General features: G+C 42.0%; 1 protein-coding gene across 6 annotated transcripts in view; it reads left to right on the forward strand.

Moving 5' to 3' along the window:
* The window catches only part of tox2 (TOX high mobility group box family member 2), a 136465-nt gene that overhangs the window by 45217 nt on the left and 77778 nt on the right, over window positions 1-13470 (forward strand). For 5 of the 6 annotated variants that reach the window (XM_020483878.2, XM_020483847.2, XM_020483863.2 and 2 more), the window contains exon 2: window positions 4507-4602. The exons of the other annotated variant lie outside the window; for it this stretch is intronic. In XM_020483878.2, the coding sequence (XP_020339467.1) occupies window positions 4507-4602 (96 nt within the window). The remainder of the gene's footprint in view (window positions 1-4506; window positions 4603-13470) is intronic. 6 annotated transcript variants of the gene reach the window in all.

Here is a 13470-nt window from a genome sequence, read left to right on the forward strand (position 1 = left end):
TGTGAAAATGATGATAATGTCCTTTCAGTGTAAGGGAAAGAGACAGGTTAAAGAAGGATCTTTAAGCCTTGAGACAATTGAGACATGGATTTTGTATGTGTGCCATTCAGAGGTTGAATTGGCTAGACAAAATATTGAAGTGCCTTTGAACGGGGTATGGTAGTAGGTGCCTGGGTTCCTCCACACTCGACAGTTTCAAGAATGGTCCACCACCCAAAGGACATATTGCTAACTTGACACCACTGTGGGAAGCGTTGGAGTCAACATGGGCCAGCATCCCTGTGGAACGCTTTCGACACCTTGTAGGGTACAAGTCAATATTAGGAAGGTGTTCTTAATGTTTGGGACACTCAGTGTAAAGTATAGTAGTCAACCAGAAAGTGCATGCTTTGAGGAAGTGGCATGAGTTACAGTAACAACGACTTGATAATGAATGTGATATTTACAGTAATCACAAGCACACCCACGTTTCTCAGGTAATAGATGGTGGCTTTTTTGGTTACAGGAGTAGGTGTAGTCAAGTCAGATCACTAGATCAGAACATGAGTCTATAGAGGCTTTCTATGGACTGAGGCATGTCCTAACATGGACACAGTAGGACTGTACAGTAAGACTGTGAATCCCCTGTAAGAAGATACCGTTGACAGGTACAACAGGGGGAGACAGACTCAGGGGCAGAAACAGCAGCATTGGAGTGTAGGTGTTCACGTCAGTGGCTACTCCCTCTTCACCCCCCCCCCCCCCCCCCCCCCCCATTCTCTCGAGTGTTTTGCGTTATCCTAATTAGAAATTCCCCCTTCGACCAACTGAAATTGAATTGCCGTCATTTGCATAATGATAGCTCACTGGGCCCGCGGCCAATTCTCCATGAGATGAAATATAGCAATCACTTAGAGAGTGTGTGTGTGTGTGTGAGAGAGAGAGAGAACGAGAGAGAGAGAGAGAGAGAGAGAGAGAGAGAGTTATTTTTATTATTGTATTATTGCTCGGAGGTACAGTATGTCCTCAATATGACAGGAGCTGGACAATGTAAGGACGGATCTGGATTCTTCTGGCATTTAAGATGTAGGCTTCTCTATACTTTCAACACATGCACATTTGTCTCTGTATTTTTACTATGTTTCATATGAATCTCTGGCTGCGTCCCAAATGGAACACTATTCCCTATACTGTAGTGCACTTTTTAAATGTATCTCACTATGCAATTGACAGTGCCCGTACAGTATTCTTCACTATAGACCATCACAGTTGTGTTACTAGCATTTATGTGCCACTCTCTTGGTTATTGTCCTTAACGAGCATTCTCAATCTCCTATGTGATCCTAAAAATGCACACAATTCAACACAAACCCATGAATTCCAAATCATTCATTCAGCACGTTCTCAATAAATCCCACTCTGGACTGATGATGTCGTCTGTCTGGGGGCCTTGGCTATGACTTAACAACCTGCCAGCTATCAGGTGTTCGAGACAGCCATTTTCTCCTCGGGGGACACTCACTGTCATTGGCCTCTGTTAAGTGCACAGCCCCCCTCCCAATAAACACAATGCTATATATAGCTAGTGTTTACATTATTGGGACTTAGACTAATTCATCACAGTCCTCTTAACCTCTAGTGACACACCATCCCGTGAACGGGACCGTTGTCATCATCTGACACTAATTAGCATAACGCAACGGACATAAATCTTCCTAGAAAATATTCCTATTCATGAAAATCACAAGTGAAATATATTGGAACACAGCTTAGCCTTTTGTTAATCACCCTGTCATCTCAGATTTTTAAAATATTCTTTACAGCCAAAGCTAGACAAGCATTTGTGTAAGTTTATCGATAGCCTAGACTAGCATTATGCCTTGCTAGCAGCAGGCAACCTTGTCACGGAAATCAGAAAAGCAATCAAATTAAATTGTTTACCTTTGATGAACTTCGGATGTTTTCACTCACAAGACTCCTAGGTAGATAGCCAAAGTTCATTTTTTCCCAAAATATTATTTTTGTAGGCAAAATAGCTCCGTTTGCTCTTCACGTTTGGCTGAGAAATCGACCGGAAATTGCGGTCACGACAACCCCGAAGAATATTCCAAATTAGCTCCATAATATCGACGGAAACATGGCAAACGTTGTTTAGAATCAATCCTCAAGGTGTTTTTCAAATATCTATTCGATAATATATCCACCGGGACAATTGGTTTCTCAGTAGAGGCGATTGGAATAATGGCTACCTCTGTACTTTACGCGAGATTTTCTCTCCGGGAGCATCATGTGACCACTTGCGCAATGTAGACCCCTACTGGTATTCTTCAACATAAATGCGTAAAACTACGTCACAATGCTGTAGACACCTTGGGGAATACGTAGAAAGCGTAAGCTGGTTCATAGCACATTCACAGCTCAATGGGGACTCATTGGCACGCAGCGCTTTCAAAACCTGGGGCACTTCCGGATTGGATTTTTCTCAGGCTTTCGCCTGCAACATCCGTTCTTTTATACTCACAGACAATATCTTTACAGTTTTGGAAACGTTAGATTGTTTTCTATCCAAAGCTGTCAATTATATGCATATCCTAGCATCTTGTCCTGACAAAATATCCCATTTAAAACGGGAACGTTTTTTTCCCAAAAATGAAAATACTGCCCCTAGAGTCTCAACAGTTTTTAAGGCCTGTTTAAGAGGCTGGTGTTGAAGAGAGATTGAGCCGATGTCCGGTATCATGGCTGGTTAGCACTTACTGTAGCTTAGCCTGTTGGGTTTATGGATGTTGTGTGTTTGTGTGCTGCCCCAATGTGTACACATTTCTTTGTTGGCTAGTACACATTTCTTTGTTGCCTACACACTCTCTAAGTTAGCATTTAGCTCTGCATTTTGGGTTTTGTGTTGTGTATTGCCCCATCCTGACACATTTCTTTGTTGCTATCTTTTACCTGTGCGTGTTGGTACTATGGGTGTTGCGTGTTTGTGTGTTGCCTCACGCTATAGCATTTCTTTGTTGGCTAGAGGTTTGCATATAGCTGTGCATTTTGGATTTGTGAGTGTTGTGTGTTGCCCCATGCTCACTCTTAATTCTTCGTTGGCTAGCATTTAGCATTTAGCTCTTCATTTTGTGTATATCGGTGCTGTGTGTGGGCCTATGCTCATTCGATTCTTTGTTGGCTATTTAGTCATGTCAGGAAAGGAAACGTTAAAAAAAGTTTCATTGTTATGAGCAATTGTGTTGCTTTTTTTAATGTAAACTATAGGAATTACACATCGGGTTGCATCCCCCAAGCTGTGTCTGACAAGTTACTCTGCCTTACTCTGCCGAACCCTAAAAGGGTTCTTTGGCGGTCCCCAAAGGAGAACCCTTTGAATAACCATTTTTGGTTCCAGGTAGAAAACCCTTTTGGGTTCCAGGTAGAACACTTTCCACGGAGTGTTACCTGGAACCCAAAAGGGTTCTCAATGGAACCAAAAAAGGGATCTATCAGGAACCAAAAAGGGTTCTTCTATAGGGACAGCCAGTTGGATCATCACTGATGTATGTTTCTTATTGTTGTCAGACTATTTACTGTAGCAGTGTTTCACCTAGGATTTCTACACCGTTTCAAACCTCGTTTCCTGCAATTGTACACATTTTGCCATGGCTTATGCCGTGTTCTTATGCTATCTGAGTGACTCAAACATTATAACAAAATCAATGGGGGCCCCATGTCTTGACACTCTGGGAATTTTAGATTGTCCTTGACTGTCTACTTTTTATTTTTGGATTGTTAGTAAAACATATATAGCTCCAAATTATATCTGGTTTTAGTCATTTAAGATTACACTGAAAACGTTTTACCATCCCAAAAATTATTGGGGAAAAAAGAGAGAGAATCTGCTCATGGGATGTCCCGCTGCCCTCGGTGGTTGCAGCGTGAAGCCCATTGAGGCGAACACTCCACTGGCAGGCAGGGCCTTGTTGTGAGTCATTAGATTCCCAAGTACCCAGGCTCCAGAGCTGCAGTGCCAACCCTCCTGCAGCGTGTGTTTTCCCACACAAACATTGGGGAAGGGAGAGAGTCTCCAAACTGCGTGGGGACTGGGGATATACTTACTCTCACTACACATGAGTCTTAAATGGCACCTTATTCCCTATTAGTGCACTACTTAAAACAACTATTCAAAGTAGTTAACAATATAGGAAATACTTTTTGGAACACAATCAAGGATGCTGTATGGGGCAAATTCAACATGGCTGCCAATGCCAAAACTTAGATAGGGGTGTATGTGAAGACATCAATACGGAGTGGATGCTTGTGCTTGATGACAATCTACCCAGATCCTAATTCTGCTGACCTCTTGCATCTGTGTGATGCAGATGTATTGTAGGTTGCATGCCTCAAGCCATGCAATAACCGTGATCATTCAAGAGATGGGTTTATTGAGTGAAAACATGTTCAAAGTATATATATTTTTTCTCTCTCTTTCTCTCTCTCTCTGTCTCTCTCTCTCTCTCTCTCTCTCTCTCTCTCGCTCTACAGAGCAGATACGGTGTATCAGGCGACCATAGCGTTCGACTCTACAGCTCCCTGCCCATGCGCCCTAACCCCGACGGGAAGAGACTGCCCTCTGCTGGGGTGAGAGAACGCTCCCCTTATCCCCCACCTTACCCCTCCACCCCCCTTACTCCCCTCCCCACACCTCACCCCTATTAGGGACACAGTTAGTACACAATTATACCCTACAGTAGTGACATCCATAAGAAGCCAGTGATGTGGCACCACGAGACTGATTGGGTGGTTTTGTGGTCTTCAACTGGTAGCATCTTGTGTTTTTGTATGTGTGACTGACAAAAACACATTCCCCACAAGATATTGTACTGTGCTAAACACTCTATACACTCTGCCTATGGAGATGTGCTTCAGGACTCATATGCACTAACTGTCTCAGAATAGGAAGGCTAATCTAGGATGGGTTCAGTCTTTTACATCACAATCAATAAGAGTGGGGACTTGATCCCAGTTCAGCCACTACCTTCTCAGATCAGCTCTAGACCACTTGAACTCTGTTTGTCCCTCTGTAACCATCAGTAGCTCAACTCATACACTGAGGAAATCCACCCAAAACCACGGTGAATTCTGGCCGATTCGAGGACAAGGAGTGAATGGGAGTCTAGTGGGCGCTAGCTCAAAAACCCAACATTAGCACGAATTTCGTCAAAAAGAAGTACAGCATCAGAAATATTTTCCAAGATATGAGATAATTAACTTGCTATCTGTATTATTGTATAGCTTAGGAATCATGACATTACGTACTTTCGAGGAAAATAGGCATGTTTCTCGACATATACACTGACTTTGAGAAGGGATTGCGTGACGATTAGCTTAGCAACTGTGTGGCGCAGCATGAGAACGTGAACGCGATTGGTCTACAGTCTGCTGGGTGTGGGCGTTATACATTCCTTCATTCATTGGATTCCTGTTTTCTTTCTATATATCTCTGGCATCTGCACCATGCAATGCACCCAGGTTTAAAGAGGCAGACAAATAGGAAAAATGTGCTAGATCCTCCATTAAATTACAAATGTATCGAGCTAGGAATATCGCAGAAATGTGATCAATGGCTCCTTTGAGAGAAGACATCCTCCTGAGTCGTGACATCGTCCAATATTGAAGTCTGACATGTGTGGTAGAGGTTTTCCCAATCGAAAAGTCGTATTGCTATTAATTTCCAGTATAGTGAGAGCGACTTTATCACAGTGCTACGTAATACCGGTTGTATTTCTGCCTGCTTGAACGCCAATAGCTCAGATACATGTGAAAACATGAAATGACCCAGTGAATCAATAGAACATCGCTCAGAGAAGCAAAAAAAAACAATATAACATTCAAAATGAGTGAACCTTTCCTTTAACTGCAGTACAGGGGGTTAGCCAGTGCCTACATGACCATAACACCATCTTACCACAGAACCAAGGGGAATCACACCCCCTTCTTTTGCATTGACTGTAGTGCAGTCAATATAGGCTATCTTTGTGCACATCTATCTTTGTACACATCTATCTTTGTGGTATCTATCTTTGCGCATATCTATCTTCTATATCTTAATAGATCATTAGCAATGCAGTCCTCGCTTTATAGCTACAGTTGCAGGTGAACTGTGATTGAGAAATATAGATAACCTTTGGTGGTAGCCTCCTCGCCTCAATATAACCCCAATGTAACAATAATTTCACACTCGATTTAACTACCGATTCAATTACATGAATCCAATAACAGTTTTGTGAATGAGTATGAGGGGTTGGGGGGTTGAGGGCAAGAACTGACAGGTCGTTGAGAGGTGATACTGAGTTTATTGCACAGAGCCTAATGGTGCATTGCAATATCTTCATTTGACATTGAATTCACCTTTGTTGACAATTCAATTGAATATTCACCAACTTTTTATGTTGATTAGATGTTGATTTGATGTTATGTCAGGTTTTTGCCCGTGGTGGGGTTGACTTTGATGAAATGACAGCAAGTCAACCTTTTTGTTTACGAAACCTGGATAGAAGCCTAAGTCTGGAAGAAAAAAAAATCTAATTATTTAAAAAAACCTGACTAGCAATTTCATTATTTTATCCATTTATGTACCGAAGGAGAAACATTTAAGAACAATGCATAAGAGAGATTTTAATTTCAAATGTCTTTTCTTCCACACTAAATCAAGCTTTTCTTTCTGAATTATCTCGCTGCTCAGCTTCAAGGCTCAATGTTGAACAGTGCAATATTGTTGGTGGGATCCTTTTTTAATTACAATAAAGATTGTATTGATGTTTCCGACCACATGTCCTAAATAATTTATCAACTGGAAGACTGCTAACAAAGTGTTTCTAAGAAAGCCATCCGGTTTCAGGGCCAAGAATCATACGTTATCTAAAGTGAATATTGTAAATGGTCCTCTGTGGAGAACCCACGTACAAATCATCCTAATGACCTACTTGTCAGGGGGGCTGGAGGTAGTAAAGATATAGATCCACTTCCATTTGACGCTCTGTCGCTAGAATTAATATGTACAGGCTAAATCTGAACATCGAAATTGTTTATAAAAGGGGGAGGGAGCGAGGGAAACAGGAATCGTTTCCTAAACATTCAACTAGCCTGGATTTCAACAGCCGATGCGCTTGTACATCTGATGATAGTGTCGTGTGTTATCTAAAACCATTCCACGAAACATCATAGTATACTTTTATTCACATGTCGAGTTATTCAAATGAAAAAGCCACACCAAAAAAAAAAAACACAAAACGGCATGCCATGTTTTGTCTTTTTATTTTATTTTGTCTGTTACTCCTGTCTTTGAAGTATTGCTACCAAACTGTAACTGCATGGAGAGTGCAACCACTTAACAGTGTGAAGGAAACCAGACGTTTTTCCATTGTACTTATCAGGTGTTGTGGTGAGAACAGTACTTTCAGGGTGCAGTAAGTTTGCAGCCCCGTTCATTTCCCCTCCTTGCTCTCTATCTCTCCATCTCTCTCTCTCTACCAGGGGTTCAGTTAATTGTGGGTTCTGCGCTGCTTCCGCCCTCCCCCTCAGCCCCCTTTTTAGCCAAAATAACCTCACTCAACTCAACTCGTGCTCTTCACCTTTCTCCTTCCTGTCAAGGTGCACAGAGCCCCCACCTCCCTCCTCCACCCACCCCCACCCCCCATTCTTTCAATGTCTTTCTATCGTTCCTAAATCTGGCGTTCTTGTTATTTTTTTACCACCAGCAGGAGGGCATGACCTTAAGGTTGGGTTGTGTTGCTAACCTCGCGCTTGCTTACATGAGAGGTGACGCTTGAATGGTGGTGGTGTTGACCTTAACCTAATGAAGACCTATTGTTGCCCTCACTAATGACACAACTACTACTGCAGTGTCAGCTATCATTTGCCCAAGTTGTTGGTTGGGTTCACTTTGTAAGGCAGTTGAACTAAGCTCATGAGCATTTATTATAGTCCTGGCTATGCATTTAGTGGCTACTTTATTAGGTACACGACAGTGAGTAAGTTTACATACACAGTAGAGGTTGACCGATTAATCGGAATGGACGATTAATTAGGGCCGAGTTCAAGTTTTCATAACAATCGGAAATCGGTAATTTTGGGCACCGATTTGCCCCCAAATGTTTTTATTTATTTTTATACCTTTATTTAACTAGGCAAGTCAGTTAAGAACGCATTCTTATTTTCAATGACGGCCTAGGAACGTGGGTTAACTGTCTTGTTCAGGTGCAGAACGACAGATTTTCACCTTCTCAGCTCGGGGGATCCAATCTTGCAACCTTACAGTTAACAAGTCCAACGCAATAACGACCTGCCTCTCTCTCGTTGCACTCCACAAGGAGACTGCCTGTTACGCGAATGCAGTAAGCCAAGGTAAGTTGCTAGCTAGCATTAAACTTGTGTTATAAAAAAACAATCAATCATAATCACTAGTTAACTACACATGGTTGATGATATTACTAGATATTATCTAGCGTGTCCTGCGTTGCATATAATCTGACTGAGCATACAAGCATACAAGTATCTAAGTATCTGACTGAGCGGTGGTAGGCAGAAGCAGGCACGTAAACATTCATTCAAACAGCACTTTTGTGCGTTTTGACAGCAGCTCTTCGTTGTGCGTCAAGCACTGCGCTGTTTATGACTTCAAACTTATCAACTCCCGAGATGAGGCTTGTGTAACCGAAGTGAAATGGCTAGCTAGTTAGCGCGGGCTAATTGTCGTTGTGTTGCTGGTTTGAGCCCAGGGAGGAGCGAGGAGAGGGACGGAAGCTATACTGTTACACTGGCAATACTAAAGTGCCTATAAGAACATCCAATAGTCAAAGGTTAATGAAATACAAATGGTATAGAGGGAAATAGTCCTATAATTCCTACAATAACTATAACCTAAAACTTCTTACCTGGGAATATTGAAGACTCATGTTAAAAGGAACCACCAGCTTTCATATGTTCTCATGTTCTGAGCAAGGAACTGAAACGTTAGCTTTCTTACATAGCACATATTGCACTTTTACTTTCTTCTCCAACACTTTGTTTTTGCATTATTTAAACTAAATTGAACATGTTTCATGATTTACTTGAGGCTAAATTGATTTTATTGATGTATTATATTAAGTTCAAATAAGTGTTCATTCAGTATTGTTGTAATTGTCATTATTGCAAATACATTCCTAAAAAAAACGGCCGATTAATCAGCATCGGCTTTTTTGGTCCTCCAATAATCGGTATCGGCTTTGAAAAAAATCATAATCGGTCGACCTCTAATACACAGTAATATTTTGATATTAAACTGATTATGGAATGTAGGCAGATTATGCAACAGTCGTGTAAACACCTTACTCTGTTTATCTTAATCGGCTTAAGGTCCAAATCGAAGTAAGCATACGCAGATTAAACACCTGGTTTTCTGAGCGATCTTTCGAATTATTAGGACATGGAAACACCTTAATCGGCATTTCAGCTGTGTATTTGATCTGTGCATGTGCTAGCTCCAGCCGAGGGAAGGGAGTAAAAATACTTAAGTAAAAATCCTTTAAAGTATTACTTCATTCGTTTTTGGGGGTATCTGTACATTACTATTTATATTTTTATATTTATATATTTTTCCATTACTCCATACATTTTCCCTGACACCCAAAAGTGCTCGTTACATGTTGAATGCTTAGCAGGACAGGAAAATGGTCCAATTCATGCACTTATCAAGAGAACATCCCAGGTCATCCCTACTGCTTCTGATCTGGTGGACTCAATAAACACAAATACTTGGCTAGTCGTACATTTTAAAAACAAGAAAATTGTGCCGTCTGGTTTGCTTAATATAAGGAATTTGAAGTGATTTATATTTTTTTAACTTTTGATACTTAAAACCAAATACTTTTAGACATTTACTCAAGTAGTATTTTATTGGGTGACTTTCACTTTTACATTTTCTAATAGGGTACAGTATCTTTACTTTTACCATGACAAGTATGACAATTGGGTACTTTTTTCCATCACTGCCTACTTTGCATGTCCAAACTCAAAATCAAATATTCTTCCCAAAAATAACATGGTAGCTGTGGTAGGACGTTTATTTTGATTGACGATTTCTGCATTTACTAACAGTCCTGTGAGTGAAAACAGCACGTTGATGAGAGGTCAAAGGAGAATAGCAAGAATCGTGCAAGCTACAGTACCTTGCAAAAAGTAATCACCCCGTTGGCATTTTTTCCCATTTTGTTGCATAACAACCTTTAATTTAAATTGATTTGATTTGGATTTCGTGTTGTGGACATACACAACATAGTCTGAATTGGTGAAGTGAAATAAAAAATAAATAAAAAATGGAAAAGTGGTGTATGCATATGTATTCACCCCCTTTGCTATGAAGCCCCTAAATTAGATCTGGTGCAACAAATTACCTTCAGAAGTCACATATTTAGTTAAATAAAGTCCACCTGTGTGCAATCTAAGTGTCACATGATCTGTCACATGATCCCAGTATATATACAAATATTCTGAAAGTTCCCAGAGTTTGCAACACCACTAAGCACGGCGTACCACCATGCAAGCAGCACCATGAAGTCTAAGGAGCTCTCCAAACAGGTCAGGGACAAAGTTGTGAAGAAGTACAGAAGTACATTTTAAAAAATGGAAAGAATATGGCACCACAACAAACGTGCCAAGAGAGGGCCGCCTACCAAAGCTCACAGATCAGAGAGGCAACAAAGAGACCAAAGATAACCCTGAAGGAGCTGCAAACAAACAGCGGAGATTGGAGTATCTGTCCATAGGACCACATTAAGCCGTTTCCTCCACAGAGCTGGGCTATACGGAAGAGTGCTCAGAAAAAATAAGCAAACATCTTTGGTGTTCGCCAAAAGGCATGTGGGAGACTCTGGTCAGATGAGACAAAAATGTAGCTTTTTGGCCATCAAGGAAAATGCTATGTCTGGTGCAAACCCAACACCCCTCATCACCCCGAGAACAACATCCCCACAGTGAAGCATGGTGGTGGCAGCATCATGCTGTGGGGATGTTTTTCATCGGCAGGGACTGGGAAACTGGTCAGAATAGAAGGACTGATGGATGGCGCCAAATACAGGGAAATACTTGAGGGAAACCTGTTTCAGTCTTCCAGAGATTTGAGACTGGGACAGAGGTTCACCTTCCAGCAGAAAAATGACCCTAAGCATACTGCTAAAGCAACACTCAAGTGGTTTAAGGGGAAACATTTAAATGTCTTGGAATGGCCTGGTCAAAGCCCAGACGTCAATCCAATTGAGAATCTGTGGTATGACGTGAAGATTGCTGTACACCAGCGGAACCCATCCAACTTAAAGGAGCTGGAGCAATTTTGCCTTGAAGAATGGGCAAAAATCCCAGTGGCTAGATATATAGCTTATAGAGACATACCCAAAGAGACTTGCAACTGTAATTTCGGCAAAAGGAAGCTCTACAAAGGATTGACTTGGGGAGGTGGGAGAATAGTTATGCACACTCAAGTTTTCTGTTTTTTCTTGTATTTTTTCTTGTTTGTTTCACAATAAAAAATATTTTGCATCTTCAAAGTGGTAGGCATGTTGTGTAAATCAGATGATTCAACCCCCCCCCCCCCAAAAATCAGGCAACAAAGTAGCAAAAACAGTGGTTTGCAGAGTGACATATTGGAATGGACGACCACACCGGGTTCCACTCCTATCAGCTAAAAACAAGAACAAGCAGCTCCAGTGGGCATGCGATGACCAACACTGGACATTGAGGAGTGGAAATACATTGCCTGGCGAATCTCAGTTCCAGCGAATCTCAGTTCCTGTTGCGTCATCCTGATGGCAGAGTCAGGATTTTGGCGTAGTCTAATGTTAATCGTACTAAACTCAGCAAAAAAATAAATGTCCCTTTTTCAGGACACTGTCTTTCAAAGATAATTAATTAAAATCCAAATAACTTTCCCATGCTTGTTCAATGAACCGTAAACAAATAATGAACATGCACCTGTGGAATGGTCATTAAGACACTAACAGCTTACAGACGGTAGGCAATTAAGATCACAGTTATGAAAACTTAGGACACTAAAGAGGCCTTTTTACTGACTCTGAAAAACACCAAAAGAAAGATGTTCAGGGTCCCTGCTCATCAGCATGAACATGCCTTAGGCATGCTGCAAGGAGGCATGAGGACTGCAGATGTGGCCAGGGCAATAAATTGCAATGTCCGTACTGGGAGACGCCTAAGACAGTGCTACAGGGAGACAGGACGGACAGCTGATCCAAACATCACACCTGTGGGACAGGTACAGGATGGCAACAACAACTGCCCCAGGTACACCAGGAACGCACAATCCCCCCATCAGTGCTCAGACTGTCCGCAATAGGCTGAGAGATGCTGGAGTGAGGGCTTGTAGGCCTATTGTAAGGCAGGTCCTCACCAGACATCACCTGCAACAACGTCGCCTATGGGCACGAACCCACTGTCGCTGGACCAGACAGGACTGGCACAAAGTGCTCTTCAGCAACGAGTCTCGGTTTTGTCTCAGCAGGGGGGATGGTCAGATTTGTGTTTATCGCCAAAGGAATGAGCATTACACTGAGGCCTGTACTCTGGAGTGGGATTGATTTGGAGGTGGAGGGTCCGTCGTGGTCTAGTGTGTCACAGCATCATCGGACTGAGCTTGTTGTCATTGCAGGCAATCTCAACTCTGTGCGTTACAGGGAAGACATCCTCCTCCCTCATGTGGTACCCTTCCTGCAGGCTCATCCTGACATGAAGCTCCAGCATGACAATGCCACCAGCCATACTGCTCGTTCTGTGTGTGATTTCCTGAAAGACAAGAATGTCAGTGTTCTGTCATAGCCAGTGAAGAGCCAAGATCTCAATCCCATTGAGCACGTCTGGGACCTGTTGAATCGGAGGGTGAGGGCTAGGGCCATTCCCCCCAGAAATGTCCGGGAACTTGCAGGTTCCTTGGTGGGAAAGTGGGGTAACATCTCACAGCAAGAACTGGCAAATATGGTGCAGTCCATGAGGAGGAGATGTACTTCAGTACTTAATGCAGCTAGTGGCCACACCAGATACTGACTGTTACTTTTGATTTTGACCCCCCCTTTGTTCAGGGACACATTATTCCATTTCTGTTAGTCACATGTCTGTGGAACTTGTTCAGTTTATGTCTCAGTTGTTAAATCTTGTTATGTTCATACAATGTTAAGTTTGCTGAAAATAAACGCAGTTGACAGTGCTCTAGATAAAGCACGTTCAAGTGCAGGCATGCAATTACTCTCACTGCCACCTGCAGCTACATTGTGCCAAAAGTCCAAGGTTACAAATTGTACCTTTAATGGGGTTGAACAACATGTATCCACAGTATGTCTCAAAGAATGTCAAATGAATGAGGCATCACAGGGATTGTGGAATAAGTCACAGTTATGGATGAGTGAGAAAAGAAACAGCAACACAGAATTCTTAATGGGAAAGTTAAGTATTTTAAAACTTAGA

Source organism: Oncorhynchus kisutch, linkage group LG1 (assembly GCF_002021735.2).
Source record: "Oncorhynchus kisutch isolate 150728-3 linkage group LG1, Okis_V2, whole genome shotgun sequence".
Taxonomy (NCBI): Eukaryota; Metazoa; Chordata; class Actinopteri; order Salmoniformes; family Salmonidae; genus Oncorhynchus; species Oncorhynchus kisutch.